This window comes from Wickerhamomyces anomalus (assembly GCF_001661255.1).
Source record: "Wickerhamomyces anomalus NRRL Y-366-8 unplaced genomic scaffold WICANscaffold_6, whole genome shotgun sequence".
NCBI lineage: Eukaryota > Fungi > Ascomycota > Saccharomycetes > Phaffomycetales > Wickerhamomycetaceae > Hansenula > Hansenula anomala.
The window spans coordinates 155,251-178,265 of NW_017567115.1; the positions used below are offsets into that span (position 1 = coordinate 155,251).

At 36.8% G+C, this 23,015-nt stretch overlaps 11 protein-coding genes across 11 annotated transcripts; 4 read left to right on the forward strand and 7 right to left on the reverse strand.

The window, feature by feature from the left end:
• Nucleotides 1–798: 798 nt before the first annotated feature.
• On the reverse strand, nucleotides 799–1,590 carry WICANDRAFT_96708 (uncharacterized protein). The gene has a single exon (XM_019186528.1). It carries the CDS (start codon nucleotides 1,385–1,387, stop codon nucleotides 1,232–1,234), a length of 156 nt encoding a protein of 51 aa, XP_019036614.1. The 5' UTR covers nucleotides 1,388–1,590; the 3' UTR covers nucleotides 799–1,231.
• A 417-nt stretch (nucleotides 1,591–2,007) lies between these two features.
• Nucleotides 2,008–3,747, forward strand: WICANDRAFT_35577 (uncharacterized protein; the record flags this gene model as incomplete). The annotated part of the gene is made up of 1 exon (XM_019182329.1): nucleotides 2,008–3,747. One exon carries the CDS (start codon nucleotides 2,008–2,010, stop codon nucleotides 3,745–3,747), a length of 1,740 nt encoding a protein of 579 aa, XP_019036615.1.
• A 343-nt stretch (nucleotides 3,748–4,090) lies between these two features.
• PUT2 (1-pyrroline-5-carboxylate dehydrogenase) lies at nucleotides 4,091–5,854 on the forward strand (the record flags this gene model as incomplete). The annotated part of the gene is made up of 1 exon (XM_019182305.1): nucleotides 4,091–5,854. The coding sequence occupies one exon, from the start codon at nucleotides 4,091–4,093 to the stop codon at nucleotides 5,852–5,854; it is 1,764 nt and encodes a 587-aa protein (XP_019036616.1).
• Nucleotides 5,855–6,131: 277 nt separating this feature from the next.
• On the forward strand, nucleotides 6,132–8,507 carry APL6 (AP-3 complex subunit beta; the record flags this gene model as incomplete). The annotated part of the gene is made up of 1 exon (XM_019182323.1): nucleotides 6,132–8,507. The coding sequence occupies one exon, from the start codon at nucleotides 6,132–6,134 to the stop codon at nucleotides 8,505–8,507; it is 2,376 nt and encodes a 791-aa protein (XP_019036617.1).
• A 38-nt stretch (nucleotides 8,508–8,545) lies between these two features.
• Nucleotides 8,546–11,092, reverse strand: HSH155 (U2 snRNP complex subunit HSH155; the record flags this gene model as incomplete). Its single annotated transcript, XM_019182316.1, has 1 exon — nucleotides 8,546–11,092. A coding segment is annotated over one exon (2,547 nt), but the record flags the coding sequence as incomplete, so codon positions are not given.
• Nucleotides 11,093–11,813: 721 nt separating this feature from the next.
• On the forward strand, nucleotides 11,814–13,724 carry GPI16 (GPI-anchor transamidase subunit GPI16; the record flags this gene model as incomplete). Its single annotated transcript, XM_019182810.1, has 1 exon — nucleotides 11,814–13,724. The coding sequence occupies exon 1, from the start codon at nucleotides 11,913–11,915 to the stop codon at nucleotides 13,722–13,724; it is 1,812 nt and encodes a 603-aa protein (XP_019036619.1). The 5' UTR covers nucleotides 11,814–11,912.
• A 74-nt stretch (nucleotides 13,725–13,798) lies between these two features.
• On the reverse strand, nucleotides 13,799–16,358 carry BUB1 (protein kinase BUB1; the record flags this gene model as incomplete). Its single annotated transcript, XM_019180487.1, has 2 exons — nucleotides 13,799–15,168; nucleotides 15,227–16,358. The coding sequence occupies 2 exons, from the start codon at nucleotides 16,356–16,358 to the stop codon at nucleotides 13,799–13,801; spliced, it is 2,502 nt and encodes an 833-aa protein (XP_019036620.1).
• A 265-nt stretch (nucleotides 16,359–16,623) lies between these two features.
• WICANDRAFT_106935 (uncharacterized protein) lies at nucleotides 16,624–17,276 on the reverse strand. The gene has a single exon (XM_019180488.1). It carries the CDS (start codon nucleotides 17,230–17,232, stop codon nucleotides 16,798–16,800), a length of 435 nt encoding a protein of 144 aa, XP_019036621.1. The 5' UTR covers nucleotides 17,233–17,276; the 3' UTR covers nucleotides 16,624–16,797.
• Nucleotides 17,277–17,960: 684 nt separating this feature from the next.
• WICANDRAFT_64764 (glycoside hydrolase family 32 protein) lies at nucleotides 17,961–19,034 on the reverse strand (the record flags this gene model as incomplete). Its single annotated transcript, XM_019183797.1, has 2 exons — nucleotides 17,961–18,307; nucleotides 18,356–19,034. 2 exons carry the CDS (start codon nucleotides 19,032–19,034, stop codon nucleotides 17,961–17,963), a joined length of 1,026 nt encoding a protein of 341 aa, XP_019036622.1.
• On the reverse strand, nucleotides 18,994–19,862 carry WICANDRAFT_96712 (uncharacterized protein). Its single transcript, XM_019186529.1, has one exon. The coding sequence runs from the start codon at nucleotides 19,394–19,396 to the stop codon at nucleotides 19,172–19,174; it is 225 nt and encodes a 74-aa protein (XP_019036623.1). The 5' UTR covers nucleotides 19,397–19,862; the 3' UTR covers nucleotides 18,994–19,171.
• A 1,681-nt stretch (nucleotides 19,863–21,543) lies between these two features.
• WICANDRAFT_34874 (aldo/keto reductase) lies at nucleotides 21,544–22,644 on the reverse strand (the record flags this gene model as incomplete). The annotated part of the gene is made up of 1 exon (XM_019182247.1): nucleotides 21,544–22,644. The coding sequence occupies one exon, from the start codon at nucleotides 22,642–22,644 to the stop codon at nucleotides 21,544–21,546; it is 1,101 nt and encodes a 366-aa protein (XP_019036624.1).
• Between the last annotated feature and the right edge of the window lie 371 nt (nucleotides 22,645–23,015).

The window sequence follows — 23,015 nt, forward strand, 5'->3', positions numbered from 1 at the left end:
GGGCAATCAGTTTCTAGAGATATATCTGTGGCAATGTGTTTCTTCAGTTATAACTCTGACAATACGGTTTCTTAAGCTATAAATATGCCAATCTGTTTCCTCAGTTATATCGGGGGAAAGATGGTTTCTCAAGTGATATCTGTGACAATAGGTTACTCCAGTTGTAACACTAACAACTGTTTCGTTAATTGTTTCTCTGGTGAGGGCGCATAGAGTTTCGTAAACGGTAGTTGCAGCTAGTTAGTACGAGCACAAGTTAAGTTACTGGTTAATGCTCAAATACGCCCCGGGAAAGGCTGTCAGGCAATCCAAAGGCTCAGCCAAACTTTTGAGGACCTGCCGATGCAGCCCTGAGCCAGTTGGTGCATTCAAGTTAAGTAGAATAGTTATATGTATGCATACTTGGTGGGAAAGGGTTTAAACATGTTTCCCCCTGCTTTGTTGAATCGTGTGCTTTTTTACTAAGCCCAGGGATATCATTGAAGCGTTGATCTGGTAGCTCGATGTTTGTTCCCACGAAAGTTTGTGGTTTTGTTAGCTGTTAAAACAATAATTGGTGTTTGCTACTTATACGATGACCTCTATGCAGTGGCTTGAAGAAAATTTCTGGCGTTTTGTGTGGTGATGTTGAATTTCAGCCTTTGTTCAGCTATTTAGGCTATTTTTTAGAAAAAGCGCATGTTTTGTGAAACAAATAGCCTTTATGGCAGTTTATTGACTTGAAATTGTTCGAAATATCTTTATTGTTTTGTGATTAGCTTGTTTAGTTGCTTTTATAACTATGTGGGTCTTCTGTGGCTGGTTTATTCGTATTGGTGAAGTAATTGAGAAATTATAAGAGTGTTGTAATCGTTACGGGCTCAGGAAGAGTTTCGCTATTCATTTATTAGACTTTCCCTAATCAATGAATGCTTTTTGTGTGGTGCACCATGAACCACTTGAGTTTTGGGGTTTTTTTGACTATATATTAGACATACTTGAGAAGTTCTTTTTATCCTATAGAGTTTTTATGATTCCCGAAATATTTGTTTATTTGAGTCTTCCATGTTGCGTTTCAGATAAAAAAACGACGTTCTAACTGCTAGTAATGCTTTCTTTATAAGCAAGGACAAATCCTCAAGTTCAGCTTCATAGACAGTCCACTTTCAGTTTTCAAATCTAACCAGAGTGTGATTCCCACCAGTCTGAGTTTAATCTGTTGGTTGGCCTTCAAAATATCATGCCCTTTAAATCATTTTCTTTCACATCTTTTAATTATCTGGGGCCAGTAAGGCTTTTGTGGTGATTTTTCTTTTCCAACAGCTTCTTCGTTGGAAGACCATTCCTCTTGAGCTTGAAAATTATCCTGGGTATTGTTTTGGATGTGGAGTTGAGCCTTCATCATCATTTGAACGGTCTGTTCTTTTTATGATTAGTTAATATGTATTCCATGTGGTTGTAGAAACAAATTGTATTAATACTCACGATGAATTGAGCTTGTGATTCTTCCCTCTTGGTGTCTTTTTTGATTTGATAAGAAGCCATTTGGTGCTTCGTCTTCCAATCCAAAAGATCGCTTTAAACCAGCAGAGCCATTCACCAACATCTTCAGTGGCCTCTTTCTATTAGTTCAAATTGATTATAAAAATGAAACAGGATAGAGAATAAAAGTTCAATTAAGAATGTTGTAAAAGACGCGTCGTGTTTGTGTATTGATATTTTTGGGACACAAAGAGAAAGTCGTGTATTTATCAATTTTTAGAAATCCCCTGTACAATAAAGTATTGTTATGTTGGGGTTGATGGGTTTAAAACAAACCACATCGTTGTGAAAGTTGAAGTGCTTTCAAATCCAAGCTCGAAGGGCTACAATACACTATTTTCAATGGCTTCGCAAGAAGAAAGTTCCCTGCTAATTGATAACGGAGATCATCAAGAAAGTGATACAAGGGATTCAGAGCATCAAGACGACAGCAACAATACTGAAGGCATATCGCAGGATATTCACCAATCAAGTTCTACTGGCAGTATGGTATCATTTGCAGGCTTATCAGAGATCCAAGATGCTATCAATCCTCACAGATCTTTTTTTTACATTATCATGTTAACTATAATAATCGGTGGATTACAATTATCATGGTGCACAGAATTTACTGAGGGAACACCGTTTTTGTTGTCGTTGGGGATTTCAAAGCATACATTAGCACTAGTTTGGATAGCTGGTCCATTGAGTGGTTCTCTCGGTCAACCAATCATAGGAATTTTCAGTGATAATTGTCAATATAAATCAGGAAGAAGAAAACCTTTCATAATTGGGGGATGCATAGCAACCTCTTTATCCTTACTTTATTTGAGTAATTCAGTTGATTTGATAAAATTATTTTATCCAAGGGGGACAGATGAAAAGATTGTAAAACGTACAACAATTCCATTTGCTGCGTTTGGTGTTTACCTCTTGGATTTTTCAATTAGTGCAATTCAAGCTGCGGCAAGAGCATTTATTGTTGATAATGTTGCAACTCATCAGCAACAAATAGCGAACGCTATGGCTGCTATTATGATTGGGGGATTTAACATTATAGGTTACTTTTTGGGATCTATAAAGTTGACAAAAGTGCTTCCGTTTTTAGGGAATACCCAATTCAAAGTATTGGCAGCATTTGCCAGTATAGTTTTGATAATCTCAAGTATCATATCATTGACCTATATCAAAGAAAGAGATCCAACCCATGACGTTGTTATCAAAGCAGAGCGGAAGAAAAACCAGAAGAGACTCAAGGAATTAGGTATTGAAAATCCGACAACTGGATGGGGTGTTCTTTTATCGCTTTTTAAGCAAACAAGCCATAGTATTAGAAGGCTTCCACCTCAAGTTAAAATTGTTTGTCTGGCTGAATTTTTTGCTTGGATTGGATACTTTCCTATGCTTTTTTATACAACAACGTATGTTGGTGAACTTTATAAATATGAGTTTTACAAGAATAGAGGCCCTGATCTCCCTCCATTAACACCAGGGCAGCTACAGGAACTACAAGATGAAAGTACTAGAAGAGGGTCATTGGCTCTACTGCTACATTCAATCACCTCTTTTGCTATTGATTTGTTGTTACCGCTTCTTGTTCAACCAGTTGAAAGTAGAGCTGCGGAGAGCATTGGTGTTAATGAAGCATCGCTGTTTTCGGGAAATATAATATCAGACTCTATTGAAAGGTTTCGTTTAAAGTTTTGCAGCTGGTTAACTGTCAGACGTGCATGGTATATTTCACACATCATTTTCATCATGTGTATGCTTCTGACGTTTTTTATTAGATCTTCCACTGCTGCTATATGTCTGTTTGCAATTCTTGGGATCACTTGGGGCCATGCTTTGTGGGCTCCTTTTGTTCTAATTTCAGAGGAAATATCTCGAATCAAAGAGATAAAGGCTAAACTTCAACAAGTCAAACAAGATAACAATGAGACTTCAACAATTGTTAACAATCAAGCTGCAGAACGGTATGAAAACTTTGAGCATGAGGCCGGAGTCATTTTGGGAATCCACAATTTTTTTGTTGCAGCACCACAAGTGATCAGTTCTTTATTGAGCAGCTTCTTATTTAAACTGTTATCGTCAGGGGGTAATGGTTCTCAATATGATGATAGCTTGGGTTGGGTGTTCAGATTTGGAGGGCTAGCCACAATAGGTGCGTTATTCCTCAGCATAAAGGTGAAGACTAATGAACAGTTAGAGAAAGAAGAACGTGAAATATTTAGCCAAATGGACGTTTGACTAACCAAACCACCCATCATATGAGCAACGGTATATATACATGTATAAATTAAGAACGAACGTTATGAGATGAGCTGATGTACGATCTAAAAAGTGCTTTTTGAGTTGACAGATTGGCTTCTGAAGCGAGCAGAAGCCGTATCCGAGAATGTCGCTTACGAAGACCACAAAACCATTTTTTCGCGACCGGCCCCAAACCAAGGGAAGCTTTTGACGAGCGATGCCCTTGAAGCTGATTGTGATCTCTGTGGGTGTTGCAATTATTTAAACAGGACGAAAAGACACAAAACTTTTCGAACTCTCTTTTCCACTGTTACTCACCAGTTTACCCAACACAAACAACATGAGTGTTGCTAAGAGTAATTTCTTGAATGCCACAAAGACATTATCTTTAGCTTCTAGATTGAACTGCAAAGGTTTTGCTCAAAGCAAAAGAAGCATTGGTCAATTAGCTACTCCTCAAGTTCCACCTATTAAAAATGAACCAGTCAAACCGTTTGGTAAAACTGACACCGTTGATTGGGATTTATTAAGAGCATCAATACTTAAATTCACTGACAATGGTTCCTTAGATATTCCATTAGTTATCAATGGTAAAAGAATTTATGGTAAAGGTACTCAAAGAGAAATCGTTCCACAAATTAACCCAGCCAAAATTTCACAAGAGCTAGCAAATATTACTCAAGCTACCAAAGAAGATGTTGAAGATGCCATTAAAGCTGCTAAAGATGCCAAACAAAAATGGCTCAATACCTCATTTGTTGACAGATCAGCTATTTTCCTTAAGGCTGCAGATTTGATTAGTACAAAATACCGTTATGATATGCTCGCTGCTACTATTTTAGGTCAAGGTAAGAACGTTTATCAAGCTGAAATTGACAGTGTTGCTGAGTTGATTGATTTTTTCAAATTCAATGTTAAATACGCCCAAGAATTATATGCCACTCAGCCATCAGAATCAAGTCCAGGTGTTTGGAACAGAGCAGAATATAGACCTTTAGAAGGTTTCGTCTACGCTGTTACTCCTTTCAATTTCACTGCCATCGCTGCTAATTTGGTTGGTGCTCCAGCTTTAGTTGGTAACACTGTTGTGTGGAAACCTTCAAAAACTGCTGCTTTATCTAACTATTTATTACTCACAATTTTGGAAGAAGCCGGTTTGCCAAGTGGTGTTGTTAATTTTGTTCCTGGTGAACCAAATTTAGTCACTGATGTTGTCTTGAATGATTCTGAATTCTCTGCTTTACATTTCACCGGTTCAACAAGAGTTTTCAAAGATTTGTACAAAAAGATTTCCGATAACGTTGCATTAGACAAGTATAGAGATTTCCCAAGAATTGTTGGTGAAACAGGTGGTAAAAATTTCCATTTGGTTCATCCTTCAGCTTCTGTTGTCCATTCAGCACTATCAACTATCCGTGGTGCTTTTGAATATCAAGGTCAAAAATGTTCTGCTACTTCAAGAGCTTATATCGCCAGCTCTGTTTGGGATGATTTCAAAACCGTCCTTGTCGAATACTTGAAAGGTGTTGAACCATTAAACACTTCTTCCCATGAAGGATTAAACGGTTTTATGGGTCCAGTTATTCATGAACAAAGTTTTGATAAAATCTCTGCTGCTATTGAAAGTGCCAAAAAAGATCCAGAATTATCAATTGTTACAGGTGGTAAATATGATAAATCTAGAGGTTTATTCATTGAACCAACTATTGTTCAAACAACAAATCCAAACCATCCATTTTTGAAAACTGAATTTTTCGGTCCTTTATTAACAACTTATGTTTACAAAGATGCTGAATATGAATCAATCCTTGAGAAAATCGATACAACAACAACCTATGGTTTAACTGGTGCTGTTTTCGCTAAAGACCGTGATGCAATCAGATTAGCCGAAGAAAAATTACGTTACTCAGCTGGTAACTTCTATATCAATGATAAATCTACCGGTGCTGTTGTTGGACAACAATGGTTTGGTGGTGCTAGAGCCAGTGGTACAAATGATAAAGCTGGTTCAGGTAATATCCTTTCAAGATTCGTTTCTGTTAGAAACATAAAAGAAAACTTTTATGAAATCTCAGACTACAAATATCCAAGTAATTACAAATAATACACCACATCCCATGTATATTCTACAGCATTATTAATAAGTTAGTGTTTTTTTTAATTTTTTGTCTTTGTGTAGCCAATTGATTCATTGTTAATGTATTGCGCGTAGAAAGATGAGCGTGATTATGTAAGTGGAATTCGCGCCCATCGAAAATAATTAAAACCAACGAATTCGAAAGAAGCTGAGGACCACAAAACAACAAGTTTCGAAACTCAATCAAACTCAACTACATGGAATATTAACCCATTTCAGCCCATGATATACCATCTATTCAACAATGTCTGATTCCATTTCAAGAATAACGTCAATGCTTGAATCCGCAAGGGATTTGACTTTGGAAGCTGCTGCTGCTGCTTCTGCTAAACTGGCTGAAACTCCTGATCACATAAGACCCAAAGAAGTGTCAACTCTCTTGAATTCAAGATCTGAAAGAGATGTTCTGAAAGGTTTGAAGTATGTCATATCATTGATTTCAAGTGGTGAAGATGCCTCACAATATTTCACAGATGTTGTCAAAAATGTCACTTCCTCAAGTTTAAAGATTAGAAAGCTTGTGTACACATATCTTTTAAGGTATGCGGATAAAGAAAATGATGTTGCTTTGCTTTCAATTAATGCTATACAGAAGTCTTTGGGAGATAAAAACGATCAGGTTAGAGCTCTAGCTATCCGAGTCATGTCAGAGATCAGGATATCCTCGATTTATCACATTGTTCAGTTGGGAATCAAAAAATGCGCTTCAGATCCATCACCAAATGTCAGAAAAGCAGCTGCTATATCACTTGTAAAAGTGTACACAAATCATGGACATTCATCCGTTCAAGAGCTGACAGAGCATTTAAAAACTTTACTAAAAGATAGAGATGTCAATGTGCTAAGTTCTGCCATTCTTTCCTTTAGAATCATATGCCCTGAAAATTTTGATCTAATACATGGACACTTCCGTCGGTTTTGCTCTATAATTACGGAACTAGATGAATGGGCTCAAATTTATCTCGTTGAATTGTTGACCAATTATTCAAGAGTCTTTCTACCAAAACCTAGAATTTTCAACAAGGCTACAAATGAATCTGAATTCATTAACCTGCCTGATAATTACAATGAGATCCCATATCCTGTTTATGATGTTGAATTTGACTCTGATTTGAAACTGTTTTTAGACTCTATAAAGTACTTGACTTATAGCAGAAATGAAGCAGTGGTATTAGCGGTTGGTAGAGCATTTTTCCACTTGAGTCCCCCAAAAACGTTCAAAGAATCACAAATTTCAGCGTCACTTGTCAGAATTTTACAAACTAGTATTCCGGAGACCCAAGTGTTCATTTTACAAAGTATTCTTTATATGGCTGCTCATGAACCAACGCTGTTTGTTCAATATGAAAAAAGATTTTTTTTGTTTCCTAATGATGAAATTTTAAGTGCACAATATAAGCTTAAAATTTTATCGATCATTTGCAATGAGAATAACATAAAGTCAATAACAACTGAACTACAATATTATGCTTTAAATTCATCTGATCCAAGAATTGCGGTTGAGAGTGTGAAAGCTCTTGGTGTTTGTTCCCAAATTAGTCAATTCTGGAGTGCAAAAACCTTGAAATGGCTCTTATCACAAATTACCACTCTGGGACAAGATAGAACTGTCACTGCTGAGTTTTTGACTGTGATTAGGTACTTGGTGCAACAAAATCCTGAAAATAATATCAAAACAGTGGTAAAATTAGCTTACCTTCTTGATGGCGATTCGCTCCTTGAATCGAGTGCCAAAGAGAGTGTTATCTGGCTAGTTGGTGAATTTTCAGGAATTGAACCAAAAATTGGTCCAGATGTTCTCAGAAAACTGGTTAAAGGCTTTGCGTACGAAGAACCTAATGTTAGATATCAAATAATTTTATTGGCTGCTAAAATTTACTCTTATGACCTGGAGAACTACAAGAACTCAAGTGGTGATCTTGATTTGGAAAAATATGGATTTGATGGAATAATCCCAAAATTATTTTCCCATGTAATAAACTTGGGTAAATATGATGATGTCTATGATATAAGAGATAGATCCAGAATGCTACATTCCCTTTTGAGCTCCACAACAACACACTTAGCAACATTAATTTTGCAGGCACCTAAGCCTGTTCCTCTGGTAACTTTAAGAAATGTTTCAGATGTTTCCCCAGATTTTATAGAGTTCAAAGATGATGACTGGAGATCGCTATGTATTGATGATCTTGTGAAGAACTATAATTTGTTACCACCATGGTCTAGTAAGGATCTTCCTGACAGCTCAATTAGAAATGCTATAGAGGTTGTGGAAGCACCAAAGAATTTTTCACAACAAACTTTTCCTAATCAGAAATCAAATTCATTTAAGGATCCATTGACTTCTTTTCAACCTCCAGTTAGAGAGAAAAAATACAAACTTCAAAGTCTGGATGATTTTTTTGCTGAAGATAACAGCAAACCACTCAGAAATTCTACTGTCACGAAGAAAAAAGTGGTGATACAAGAAGAAAGTGGGTCATCCAGTGAGGATGGAGAGTCTAGTGATGAAGAAGACTCAAGCAGTGGAGAGGAAGAGAGCAGTGAAGAAGAAGAAGTCAGTGATGAGGAAGATGAGCATGACAATAACGAAGACTACATTAAAAAGCCATTGTTATAAATTAAAAACGTTCACTGCTAATATCAACAAAGAATTCATTACAAAACTATATCAAAGAGATCTAAACTGTAGTTTGACTCCTCAATTTTTGGATAATACGGAACCAAAGCGTCGAGTTGTTGGACGTAAGCACTATTGTAAATCTTCCAATATGGTTTTCTAACTTTTCTAGCTGGGTGGAACAGACCATTCCATGTGTAATTCAATACTAGCCCAGGACCAACAGCGTTTCTAATACCTTCAATCCCTTCTAAAATTCTGTTGATAACATGAGGTGATGTTTCAAAAATATTTGGGATGAGTAAATTCAAGAAATGAATGAAAGCATCTTCCTTGCCTAGACCAATACATCCCAATGTGATATGTCTAACAACACTTGCTGCGGTTTGCCTATGGACTTGATCTCGATCTGTCAATGAATCTTCTAATAAAGGAGTTACTGCATAGATGTAATCTGTAGACATATCTCCAATATATTCAAACATAAAAGACATTGCCTTCAAGACACCATTTTGCACATTAACTTCAGGGGTCCTGTACTCATTCATAAGTGCTGGAAGAACAGTGAATGGTGAGCACGATTCAGCAACAATACCAATTGCCACAGCAGTACAAACCCTAAGTTGACGCTCTTGAACTCTCAAATTATTCAGCAAAGTCACCAACACTTCCTGAGGTCCAACAGCTTTGGCAATATAGCCAAATGTGTTATTGGCGGCTCTTCTGATCCCCTTTTTAGTGCTTTTCAACATATCAAGAAGCTCAAAGCAGATACGCATCCATTCTTTTGGTGAGACATATTCAGCACCTCTATCAGCAATTCTTCCCACCAAATCTATGGCATTTTCTTGAACTTTCTCATGTCTGTTTCTCAATATAGGTGTGAGAGTTGGTAATATTTGGTTGACTGGTGGTTGCATTGAAGAAATACCAACAACAGTTGCGATACTCTTTAAAGCTCCTAAAATTGATCCTAATACTTCAGGATAAACTTCACCTAAGGATTCATACAATATAACCGATAGCTTATTCAAAATGTCTTCTTCTGAGCAAGATTTGAGAACCGAGGCAATTTGAGAAATGAAGTCTGCTGCTTGTTGACGAATTTCTGGTGTCTTATTTTTCAGTCTATGAAGTATCGTAGTTATTATTGGACCAATGAAAGGCTTGCTTCTGTTATCTAATGATTGAATAATAGTTGTGAACCCTTTTAATATGATAAAATCATTCTCTGTTTGCTCCTGGAAAGCGACTAATAAACCATCTATGAGCCTGGTTTCTGTTCTTTCTGAAAGGCCAGCGGATCCTAATTTGAGAACAACCTTGTACGCCGTCTCAACAGCCATCTTCCGAAATGGTTCAGATTCATCTTTCAAGATATTCAAAAGCCTCTCAATTATTTCACTGACACCAACCTTCTCTGATAAAACAAGTGATGTTTCAACAACTGCCTTGTATGACCGACGATCAAGTGCCATTCTTCTAACCCAGAAGTGCTTGAAGAAGGGTGGTAACACTTCAGTTTTCAGATACTTTGGTTCAACCCCGTCTGTTGAAGCACACTGCTGTACCACTCTGAGAACGACTTTCTTCATTTCCTCATCGGGGGAGCTGAACTCACGCAAAAGAATGTACATGATTTCCTTGGTATAATAACTAGCATATTCAGGGTTCATCAAAGGTATTATAAACCCGATACATTTCAAAAAGGCAGTTAAGCCTCTACCTCGATGTCTTTTGATACCATTCCATAGTGGCTCCAAAATATTCTCAAATGATTCAATCCCGTATGGGGAAGATGCTTCAGCAAGTGCAGATAATGCATTAGCAGTCATTGTTCTCACAGATAGCTGTTCATCAGTTAAACCTTTTGCTATGCAGTCAACAAGTCCATGCAAATGAGGTAAAACACCACAGCCTATGAGTATTGAAATTTGTTGTACAACTTTGATACCTGTATGGCGAGCTTGCCATGACTTTTTTGAGTGGCATACAGCTTTTAAAAATGGAAGCAAAGCTGGGATCCCTAAAGCACTTGCGACTACTGCCAATGATCTGGCTGTTACGTTTCTAATGTACTCATCCTCGTGGTCAATATCAGGCCTCATAGTCGATATCATATGAGAGAGACCAGCAGCTTTTGACAGGTTTGATATAATTTCACGTCCTTCAGCCCTTGTTATATAGTCTTCATCAATGAGCAACGGCGAAATAACAACCAATATTTTGTGTGTGTAAGGACGTATCATATCATCTAGCTTGTACAAAACCCTATCAACAACTTTCACTAACAAATGTCTCTCTTGATCATCTAAAGTTTTTTCCAAAAGCAACGGCAAAATTTGATTGAACAAAGCCTTTGCTCCAAAAGATCTGGCATTATCAGTGATGCTTCTCAAAGCAACTTTTCTCATGGGTGGTGTTCCATTTTTCACTTTCAACAATAACCTCATAATTTTACGTTCCTTAAGCTCCTCTAAAGACAAATCTTTTTCCGATTTGTTGTCTAGTAACTTTCCAAAATATTTGGCATCTTGTTCTTTGAAAAATTGCAGTTCCTTTACCCCTGGGATTTCAGTGATCAACGAATCCCGTATGACATCAGTTGTGAGCTTATTTTCAGTGGGTATAACATACAGGTTATCTTTCCCTTCAGTATTATCATTTTGGTTCACTGGCTCAACATCCCACCGACTTTTTTTGATGACTTCAGATGATATTTCTTTCGCATCATCTCCTCCAACATCCCATCTTCTTTTACGAGCTCTTCTGGGAGGTGTTTTACTGCCATCATCTTCATCATCCTTCTTTGAACCCTCATTATCTTCTATTTTCTTATTCGCCTCTTGCTTTCGCTCTTGTTCTCTGATCTCAAGAAGTTGTTCATCAGTGATGTTAGGGTCTCTTTCTGGAGATAATTCACGTTGGTATCTTCGTTGATGGTACGAGCTTTCCCTTTCAAACTTCGAAGTTCTAGTAATGCGATCTTTCAAAGGATCAACATCTTGATCAGCCCCTATTGAATCCTCAATGTTTTTTGGAGCAGAGTATTGACCAGCTAAATTATAACCATTATCGCCATTAGACTGATCTGTTGCACGGTGAAAAACCAACTTTCCATTTTCTCTGAAGTTAGTATTTGTCGCTTTTCCTTCGGTTTCTTCAGATTACTTACTTGACATCTTCAAAAAAAAATGGCAATTGTTTAGTCTTTGTGGTAAACCATTAACTTGTTAGCCACAAAAGTGTTAGTATTCTTCAATTTTTTCTACAGGTTCGCGAAAGACTTCCGACCCTTTTGAATTTCGAGGGTAAACAAGATTTGATCGTGTCAATTATTAAACATTTGAATTTGAACGAATTTGAAATGTCTAAACAGCAACATTTTGCAACCAGAGAGAGAAAATGAGGAGCTTTGTATCCTTCATTTGGTTGCTGTTTGCAGCAGCTTTATCCAATGCTGCAGAAGATCCTAATGAAGAGGTGAAGGATAAAGTTAATGACAAGGTTGAATCAATCAACGAGACTACCTATCCATATCGTGAAAGTCTAGATATAACACCATTACCAAGAAACAACTTGCTCGTATCATTTAATTTTGAATTAGAGTCTAATTATGTCAATGTTTCGAAGACTCCAGGGCATCTTCATTATACAACGTTCCCAAGATCAATTGCACCAATCTTAGAAAAAACAAACACTAGAGAGTTACACTTGAGATTTGGTCAAGGTTGGTGGGATTCAGAAGAATGGGGTGAACTTCCATTATCTGGACAATACTCTGGGGGTGTTGGTGTGGAAGTGTGGTCGGTGATAGAGGCAGCTGACAGAAAGGAAAGTTTCGAAAGTTGGAAATATCTGGTCAATTCTCTATCTGGTCTATTCTGTGCTTCACTCAACTTCATTGATAGCTCAAAAACTACATTTCCTATTCAATCTTTCAAGCCAAAAGGCCCTGTCACGCTGCTCAATGAAAAAAATGAGTTGCATCTTTTACGTGCTGCTCTTGCGTCAGAACCTGTTTGTACAGAAAATTTGACGCCGTTTGTTAAATTTCTTCCAACTAGAGGGAAATCAGGTTTATCATCATTATTAGATGGACATAGGGTCTTTGAATCTGAATGGCACAAGATGTCAATTGATATTGAAACTGAATGTGAGGGTGATTTATGCAAGTACACCATGACTCAAAAAATAGATGCAGTTGTTGATGTTTCAAGAGCACTTAGAAGAAAAAAGAACCCAATTCCAAAACCAGCTTCTGGAGATGACCTTCGCTGTGATTTATCAAAGCCGTATGATGCATTCCAGTGTTTTCCTCTGGGTGATCCGACTGATCTAACGTTTACTTTGTCAGATTTGTTCAATCGTCAAATCTCTGGGGGAAATCTTTTATCATCCACCTCATCAAAAGTTTGCACTCATGTGTCAGATAAGTGGAAAACCTTTTTAAAGGTTGATGGACAGCATTTCGGGACACCATCAAACTGCTTTGATATCAATGATTCAAGAGATTATGATATCTATTTTCACACAGATGATAGTACGGATGTTTTACAAACCCAAAATGCTCCGATTTTTGTTTCAAGATCACTAACAGGTTATGGTCAAGATAAAGGTGGTTCACGTACTGTATTCAAGAACCCTTCAGATTCAACTGTTCTTTTGGTTTATTTTGAATCTTTACCATGGTTTATGAAAGTTTATCTCCACACTTTGTCGGTAAATGGAGCGGAAATGAAAGAGGTTATCAAGTCTATTTATTATTCGCCAGAGGTTGACCGTGAAAGGCCATCTCAAATTGAGTTTGAATTACTGATTCCACCGAATTCTAACATAGCCTTGTCTTATGCATTTGATAAATCACTTCTTTTATACTCGGAGTATCCCCCAGATGCAAATCACGGGTTTTCAGTTGAACCTGGTGTGGTCAATGTTTTAGAACCAACCATTTACTCATTGAGAACATCTTCTGCACTTTTAACGCTTCCAACTCCTGACTTTAGTATGCCATATAATGTTATTATACTCACATCCACCATCATGGCATTGGCGTTTGGTACTTTATTTAATTTATTGGTGAAGAGAGTGGTTACAGAAAAAGAAGCAGAGTTAATAATAGAGGAAACGGGACCAAAGGCTGTAATTCAAAAGTTCAAACAAAGAATTCGTTTATCTTTGAAATCAAAAAGCCCCTCAGATCAATTGGATAACTAAAATATACAAAACTTGTTGTATAGTTACATTTTATCTTTTCAATTTCTACACATCGCTATAATTTTCATAATTCTTCACTTAAGCCCGGTTTCGATGTCTCTTATTATCCCATTCAATGAAGATCCATTTACTTCAAGCCAGCTTTCGAGACGCTCTCTCTCCTCTTTCAATTTATTAGTTATTGGAAGATTCCCGTAATCGGCAGAATTAATCAATATATCAAACAATGGATTCCAAAGCTCATGGTGCCAGTATCTCTTCATAGGATTTGAGATCTTGTACTTTCCATTTACAAGAACTGTTTCAATGAAGCTCCCGTAAAGCATTGAATGAATTATCCCGGCAACACCATAGTAATCTGCTTGGTACGTCCAAAGTTGGTCATTTCTCATTTCTGGGCAATCTTGGTTATCAGTCTTCCAATGTGATTTAAATCTAATATTTGGAGGAAATAGAGACATATCTATGGATCTCCCGAAGTCAATTAGTTTAATACCTTTCTTTGACCAACTATTGCCACCGTTTCTTTTATATGTACCAACTTCGCAATTTTCTAACCTTAACATACAATTATCTGGTTTCAAATCACCATGCATGATACCTATGTTATGAATTGCTTCAATTACCTTCAATAGCTCAATTGTCAGAAATATAGCCAACACTTCATCAACATTTCTACCTGTAGACCTGTACAGATTGACAATATCAAGTATTGTACCTTGTTTTTCATATTCTAAAACCAAATAACTTTCATCGCGAAACAAATGGATCTCTTCACTCATTATTATGGAGTCAAGGATATCTTTTCCTTTCAATCTTTGTTCTATTTGTTTTAATATGTAAAACTCCCAAGCACTTGATGGTTTTTGCGCTTTGATTGCTTTCAATTGGCCATTCATACTTTCAGCCAAATAAACTGAGGCAAATCCACCTTCTCCCAAAAGGGATCTCAGGTTGAATGTACTTTCTGAGCCTTTGAGATTCAAAAACACATGTTTTGACAGCTTATTGTTGAGCGACTTTTTCAAAGTTGAACACATCTCTAAAGTTTCATTATACTCAAAAAGTCCGAAATAAGAGCTGAGAGGTGGCATTATCTCTTTTAGCAAGGCAGCTTTGAGGGATTCATCAGCAGGGTCAACTGTTGGAAAATCAATAGCATGAGCATCATTTGAAATTTCAGTATCATTCCTTCCTTCTGTGTTGTTTAAATCATCGTTCTGTTGTAATCCAACATCCACCATTCTCTCAGTCAAGTCGTTCATATTTGGGCGTGTTAGCTGTTCAGTATAATCATCATATATAAGTTCTTCTTCGTCTTCTTCCTTTTGTGATTGTTTTTCTTTGACTGGATTTTGATTGAACATTGAATAAACCTCATTTTTAGCAGCATTGGTGAAAAAGGTAGCTGTTGGTGAGGATGGTCTTTTCAGATCATTTTTATCTATTTTTTTTTCAATGTTAGTAATGTGAAAACTGTCATGATTTTCAAATATACATACTTAAGTGAATGGTGGAATCAACAGTAGTTGCTTTCTTCTCGTCTATAAGAGATGTCATAACAGGTGTTGATAATGCTGTTGAAAAGTTTGTCTCATTTTGTTTGTTCAGGCCTCTCAAACGTGCCAAAACTTCTTGAATACATAATTCTTCTCCTTCTTGGTATATCAAATCAAAATTCAAATCAATTTTTTCAGGCTTTTTCCCCGGTATCTCTATTATTTTGTATACTGGACCACTAGGGTAGTCATTACCATCTTGAAACACTGAAACTTTGTTGCAGTTTGTCTTTTTCACATTATCTTGTCTTAAAACTTCACCAGCCCAGGGTTTTGCTTCAAGTATATTTTCCTTGTTTCTAAACTTGTTTGATCCCAAAATATCCCATCCATCTTGCCTTATTCCATTATCAGCTTCCGTATCATTGAATATCTCAAGTCTTTTCTTTTGTGGCCGAGCCGTATCATGAGAAGCAAATAGTGTACCACTTTTCAGGGATAAGGCAGATCTAACTGGGAAAACTGGTGAGCTTGGTTCTATATTCTCTGATACTGGTCTATGTTGAAACCTTATTTTGAACTCATCGAATCTTCTTTGAAACCTTGCTAGAGGTCTAGCTTTGACAGATAAACCTTCTTGATAAACCTGTTCAGCTTGAGCAAATCTGCCGTTGGTTTCCAAAAAATTTGCATACTCCTCATAGTATAGCGCTAATGAAGTTCCAATTTCTTTTCTAGCAAGGTAGACAAAAATATCACGAGGATTATCTGAGTATTTAGCATAAGTCAGCCAAACCTTCAAATATCTTGGGTCATTTTTATAAAAATCGTAATCTCTAAATTGAGATGTACATCTTTCTAGCACTTGAATCAAACCACTTTCAACTGACTTCCCGGTTGGGTAATTCGTTTTGATCCACTGTATATAGTCCAAGTATGGTTGTATTGGGTCATCTAGCTCCTCTAAACTTTCAAGTTCCGCTTCAATTTTTGATCTTTCATCAAGCTGTTGTTTTTTCAAGTCACCAAGGGGAACGGAAAATAAACCTTTCAATGCCGCAGCAGAACGACCCTCGTTCAGAGGTTCGATATTCTCCTTTTGCTGCTCTATTGACTCAAAGTCAATTATTTCCATTTTTTTGTTTGTGCTAGCAATGTATGATTTTATTGTTTTGTTAAACTTGAATCTGGTGTAGCTATTAGTATGGCGTTTTTTTTGTTTACCTTTCAAGAATATTTGTGTCCCGCTTCAAATATATCGTTGTCACGGTAACGGGGAATTTCCAAATGTTTCGAAGTTTACAAAAGCTTTTCAAATTTAAAGATGATACAAGAGAGAAAAGGCGTAAGATTAATGTGTTGACTGGTAAAGAAATCGTTCAATACTTGTATTTTGAATGATATGAAATCTCATCATAATAAACACCAAGTACTCGAGCCCCTTCTTGGAACCTCTTTGTTCATAAGATTAGGTCAAGTTCACCAGAAATAAGCTCTACAAAAGCTATTTGAAAGAAAAAAAAAGGGGTATCATTCATTAAGAGTTATTTATAAAAAAAAATTGTTCATTATGATTAATCTTTCAAACCATAAGCTTTGACAGTTAAATCTTTGATGGTGACAAATGATTCATCAAAACCTGAATGAACTGAAATATCAGCTGGAACTCTTCCATCACCAAAGAAGAAAGTGTTTGTCATTGTAATTTCACCATCATTCAAGTAAACTTCCAAGATATCTCTATCGACGAAACCATAGATTGTGAAATAAGAAACTTCATTAGTTTGGCCTCTTGGATTGACGAATTGACCAAGTCTTTCAGTGAATTCATGAGAGTTTCTTTGGAAATTGGATTGAGTAGTACGATCAACCATCCAAGTAGTACCAGAATTATCAAAAGTAACTGAAATGTTATCTTTTTTACCGTTAACCATGTTTGATTCAATATTGATAGTGAATGGATGTAAACCATCTGACCAACCAGTACCTTTAGTTTGAACGAAAGTCATGTTGAAATCAAGAACACCAGAAGCATTGTTGTAGATGTTGAAGTCAATGACAATGGTTAGAAACTATACTTTAAGAAATGTTGATTACAACCCAGAACATACCGGTTTAACTTTGATTCAAACTCCTGTCTTAGAAACAAAGGTGCTTTGACTGATATGAGAACATCGCTGTTGGTATATAAGTTGGTTGATAGGAGAACTACTCCATGAGCTTGTTTGATGCTTTAGCGGCTAAAGAGAACATCTATATGAAGTCTGGACTCATGTATATAGCTGGCTTGTCTGACTTGATTGAACAGCTATTGGTTTTAGGTTTGGTTAGCTTTTAGTTCTAGGTTCACAGATGAAATGATTAGTTAAGATGATAATTTCAGCTCCAGGAAGTGTATAAGAATACAGGCTAATTCCAGTTCTGAGAACTGAGGTCGTCTGTTGTGAACTATCTTGCAATAGTCAGAAGGACCAGAGATACACAAAATATCTGTAAGAAGTTAACTATACAATATGTCAACCAGAAGTACATCTAATTCAAGAAGAGCTGGTACTACATCAGCTATGTCAGACATCAATCATCCACGTCAACAGGACACGGCTGTCGCTTCTACTACTTCTGCTGCTGATGCTGCTAATGTGGCTGCTGCTGAAGAATCTCAGGGTCAAGAGGTTTCTGGCAGTTCTTCGCAAAAAGAAACCAGAAAGAACTCATCAATCAAATCATGGGAAAAAACTCAAGAATATAACGTCCAAAATGTGAAATTAGACTCACGTTCAAGTATCAACTCAAAAGATCTGAAGTTTTCAGTTGGAACAACAGTAGCGTATTGCCAGTTAGTAGCCCAAGCTAAACCAAGATTTGGACCATCTTCTTCATCAGCAGAATCAAAAGTAGTGAATGAATAGAAATCTTTACCATAATCCATCAATCTAGTGGCATGATCATCTGGAGTAAATCGTTTACCGTCAAATTCACCAATAAAATATTGATTTAATGGACCACCTAATGGAGAACCTGGATGTAAAGCTAAAGTCAAAACCCATTTATGAGAAGAACCATCACCTTTTGATGGATTTTCAACTGGTAATCTTAATAAACCAGGCATTTCGTTTTACCAACCTAAAATACCTTCCATTTCAAAATCAGAGACATGTTCCCAATCTTTCAAGTTTTTGGAGGTGAAGAATTGAACTTTGTACTTTTGAGTTCTTGCAATCAACATAACCCATTTCTTAGTATCTTGATGCCAGAAGATCTTTGGATCACGTTGTTGAGCGGTATTCATGTCAATAACTGGGTTTCTATCATATTCAGTCCAAGAGTAACCACCATCCAAAGTGTAAGCAAGACTTTGAACTTCTTTGTTGGTATTATGAGTGTACATAGCAACAGCTCTTTGTTCTTTTGGAGTGGATTCATTGAAAAAACCTGAAGTGTTCTCTCTATCAACAACAATAGAACCAGAAAAGTAACCTTCACCAGGATCTTTTGGTGATAAAGCATTACCGTAGTAATCCCAAGAAACTAAATCTTTTGAAGTGGAGTGACCCCATGAAATTGGAGAGTTCCAAACATTGTGATCTTTGTTGTGTTGATAATAAGCATGCCAGATCTTATCTTTTCTATCATACCATAAACCATTTGGATCATTCATCCAACCTTTACCAGGAGTTAAATGAAATTGAGGTCTCAATTTATCATCATCTTGCTTGTTGGAAGGTTTACCGATTTCACCAGCCTTAGCAGCAACCAAACGAGTGAATGTAGTTAGAACAGTTAATAAAAGAGTGACTTGGAGTTGGACCATGGTTGTTCTGCTTGGTTTGATGATGAAAAAAAATAGTTGAAAATAAATGAAAAAAGAGAGAGAATAGACACCTTTTTATATTAAAAATTTGGAGCATTTTCGACAAATCTTTGAGCATTTGTCGAAGCTACCAACCACTAAAACATGCTGGTGTGTTTGTTTACTTTTCTCGAGGAATGTTTACCTTTTAGCACGAGATCTGTAACGGTTAAAGATCTTCTGCACAACGCAAAAGGAATTTCAAGATGCGCGCCGGAAAAACTTCGACACGATAAAATTTTAGGTTTCTGCCAACGGAGATTCAAGATCTGGTCGCCGTTTGAGTTTTTCCGTTGACACTTGCTTGTCTTTGTGCTGCGCATGTTGTACCTGAGCCAAATAAACTTCAAAGCAATGGACTCAATTAGCCATGTAGCTGCTTTCTAGGTTGTGAAATTAACATGATAGCTGAATTCATAGTCGAACTTCTCATGAGGGAACATCCGTTCTTTTCTGGGATGTTCAAAATATACACGATCAAATACAGCACGAGGTTTGCGTTTTGTTTGTTTCTATAAGATCACCAGCTGGCTAGCTTCTATGGATCTACTTTGACATTTCCTTCATGTTCAAATGACGTTAAGGTACCACGGTTTCATCTTGAAAGTGGACCCTCTAGCTTTTTTGGCGTTCTTTTTATGCAGTTTAACGCAGGGCAAAGACGTTGAGAATCGAGATCCCTGGGCCCATGAATTTACTCTTTCAAGTCTTTCATCCAATTGAATCGTTTCACACTGGTGCACTTATATGCTTTCCAAAGCTCAAGGTGTACATCTATATTTCCCAATTTCCAATGATTTTTGAACTTTTAAAGCCATGTACACCTGTGACGGAATGCTTTGCAAAAACCCCTTGTGCCTCAGACTTCAGACTTCAGTACTCGAAGTTTACGTTACAACCAGGAATCTGCAATCGACATATCTACCTGAGATCAAAAAGGGAAATGTTCTACACTAATCGAGTAAGTACAGAGTGGACTTTCCCTCAAAAGACAGAAGCCTAAGAGTCCACGCACTACACATGATTTTCAAAAGATTTTACTCAGTTTGGTAACCATTGTTTTTCAGGTGGTTTTCGCATACAGCACACGGTTGAAGCCTGAAAATATGTTTGGTTGGAAAGATTTGTATACAGCAGTGAGCACTGATGTATTTTGAGGCTCTTCGACTTGTCAATTTAAACCATAAATTCTCAGCTATCGAATGAGTATACTTCCGGGAACCTACCCAGGATTGTTACAAGGGCGAACGTCAGATTAAACACTTTTCACGCGTCAAGCCTCAAAATCTCAAAGCAGGGCTTACTCTCTGCCGTCTCGCTGTCTCACTGTGTTCACCTGATCTTGATTAGTTCAAGATTTCAGATTCCTACATGCGCCGTTGTAGGACTTGATGAAGATCACTCGATGAGTCGATTCCTCTTAAAATTTTAGATCCGATCTACGTTTCGCTTGTAATCCCGCTAAAATTGTAGCTTTGATCAACTCAAACGTTGAAAGTCTGCAACTTTGGGTCCTCACTAAAAGTTATATCTCATCCTCATCTCTCGCGTATCAAAACATTCCAAATCTTGTAAATTAAAGGGATTTCAAAGCTTTGGAAGCTGGAGGCTGGAACTTGGAAGTTGCAAGCTTGAAATTTGTATCCAACATTTCAACTTTAACGCTAATTGACTTTTGTGTAACATCAAAAAGGCTCTCTTGTACACTTCACTGTTTTTGTGCAATTGAGCAACCACAAAAAATTTATAAACTCCTTTCAGCTAAGGTTATTTTACGGTGGATCGTACTATCGTAGCTTTTACTGATGCTGGTTGTGTAGGTGAATCCTTGATATTCAAACGGTTCGTCTTTTTTCGACTGATGTGTAAGAAACAAAATGATCAGCACAGGCAGACTCGCTATCAATACGGCGTGTTGAGAAAAGATGCTCACTTTGAAAACCCATGAGCCATGACTAGTACGCTCCAATAATTTTAGGGTTTAAATCTTAAATCTCAAGCTTCAAAGTCATTAATTCGATATAGTATTTAATTTATTTACATCGACTAATTTACCGGTCGCGGTACTTATAAAGGATACTGATACAAAGTACTAGATCAACTTATAACTTGGATTCTATTATACATTATATCTGTATTATATACAATTATTTAGCTGTATAAATTATACTTTAATAGTTTAATGTTTACATTCATGATATTTTTTATGAAATTATGTTAAATTATAGTATTGTAGCACTAAAATATAAAATTATCATGATAAAAATTTCAAGTACCGGTAACAGCTAGAATGAACTAGTGATGACCATTAAACGACTAGTAATTGTAATACTATATGGTGTCAATTGAAACAATATTTTCAATTAATTACAGCTTCAAAAGGTCCTCCCACACAGCTAAAACAGCTTTGAACTAAATTGAATTAATACATATTGACACGAGCTAAAGTGACAGAATGTCGATGGACTTATTATCTGAAAACTCTAACCTTTGGAAGATATGGCTCCTCTAAATACTTAATCTCCTCATCAGTGAGTTTTAGATTAGCACCTTCGATACCATCATCAACTCTTTTCAAAGAACTGAAACTCAAAATTGGCGCAGCACCCCTACTAATGACCCAAGCAGTTGAAACAGCAGCCATTGATGTACCTTTCTTCTTTGAAATTTCATTAACTCTGTTGATAGTCTCAATGTCTGCATCTTGACCTTTTGTATTGATTGAAATGTCTGTTCCAAAAGCTCCTTTAAACATCGAAGTTTTAGCTCTCTCTGTCTTTTCCGATTCATCTTTTGGAACTGGTCTGGCAAGAATACCAAACGCTAAAGGAGACCATGGAATGAGACCAACACCAGTCTTGTCACAATAATAATTCAACTCATTCTCATCCTCTCTTTGCAATAAATTGTAAAAACTTTGCATAGCAATAAACTTATGCCATCCATGCTTTTCAGCAACGTGTTGCAATTCAACAAATTCCACGGCTCTCATGGTTGAAGCTCCAATGTATCTTGTATAACCAGCCTCAACAACATCATTCAATGCTCTCATAGTTTCTTCGATTGGAACAGACTCATCATATCTATGAATTTGATAAAGATCGATATAAGTTCCAAGTCTTTCAACTGAGTTTTTTGCAGCATCGATGATGTGCTTTCTGGATAGCCCTCTATTATTCATGAAGTTGACTTTATCCAACTCAGAACCTTGATGATCAACCATAACACCCCTGTAACCTTCTGGGTATTCATTATCGACTGGACCCCAAACCTTGGTCATGATGACAACCTTGTCTCTTTTGATGTTGAACTCTTTGAGAAATTCACCCAAAATGTTTTCTGATAGTCCATTACTGTAATTATCAGCAGTGTCATAAGTTCTAATCCCATGATCATAAGCTTTCTTTAAAATCTTGAAGACCTCTTGTTTATCTTCAATTAACCATGGATCCCAGTTCTTGGAACCATAACCCATACATCCAATGACTATATTGGAAATCTTTAAACCTGATTTCCCCAAGTTCTTCCAAGGAACTAATTTTGGTTCTGAAGTTTGAGTTGAAGTAGACATAATATATTATTGAGTGAACTGATAAGTTTCTCGAAGTCAATTGATTTCAAAACTTGGAGCACAAGTGCTAGTATTTATACGCTCATCTGGTGCCTTTCACAAGTACCAATAAACATACCACACGAACATTTATTTCCGTTATTTGCACCATCACTTCTGGCAAATTGACGAATCAGTTGCTTCGGGTGTTGGAGGAGAAACAAGCTTTATAGCCTTTAAATCCGCAGTACTAGAATCGTGATTCGTTAGAAGTTCATAATTCAACAAATCAGAAAGCTGTTTTGTAAGGTCATCAATGATGTGAGTTACCAATTGAAATTCAATGGAGTACTTTTTAGCGTCTCCATATCCAAATCAATAGTAAGCTCTTT

Coding starts and splice junctions, on each gene's coding strand:
- WICANDRAFT_96708 (XM_019186528.1), bottom strand. CDS start 1,387: ATGATGATGAAGGCTCAACTCCACATCCAAAACAATACCCAGGATAAT.
- WICANDRAFT_106935 (XM_019180488.1), bottom strand. CDS start 17,232: ATGACTTTCGTTCAAACTAAAGGTACTGGTTGGTCAGATGGTTTACAT.
- WICANDRAFT_96712 (XM_019186529.1), bottom strand. CDS start 19,396: ATGCGCAGCACAAAGACAAGCAAGTGTCAACGGAAAAACTCAAACGGC.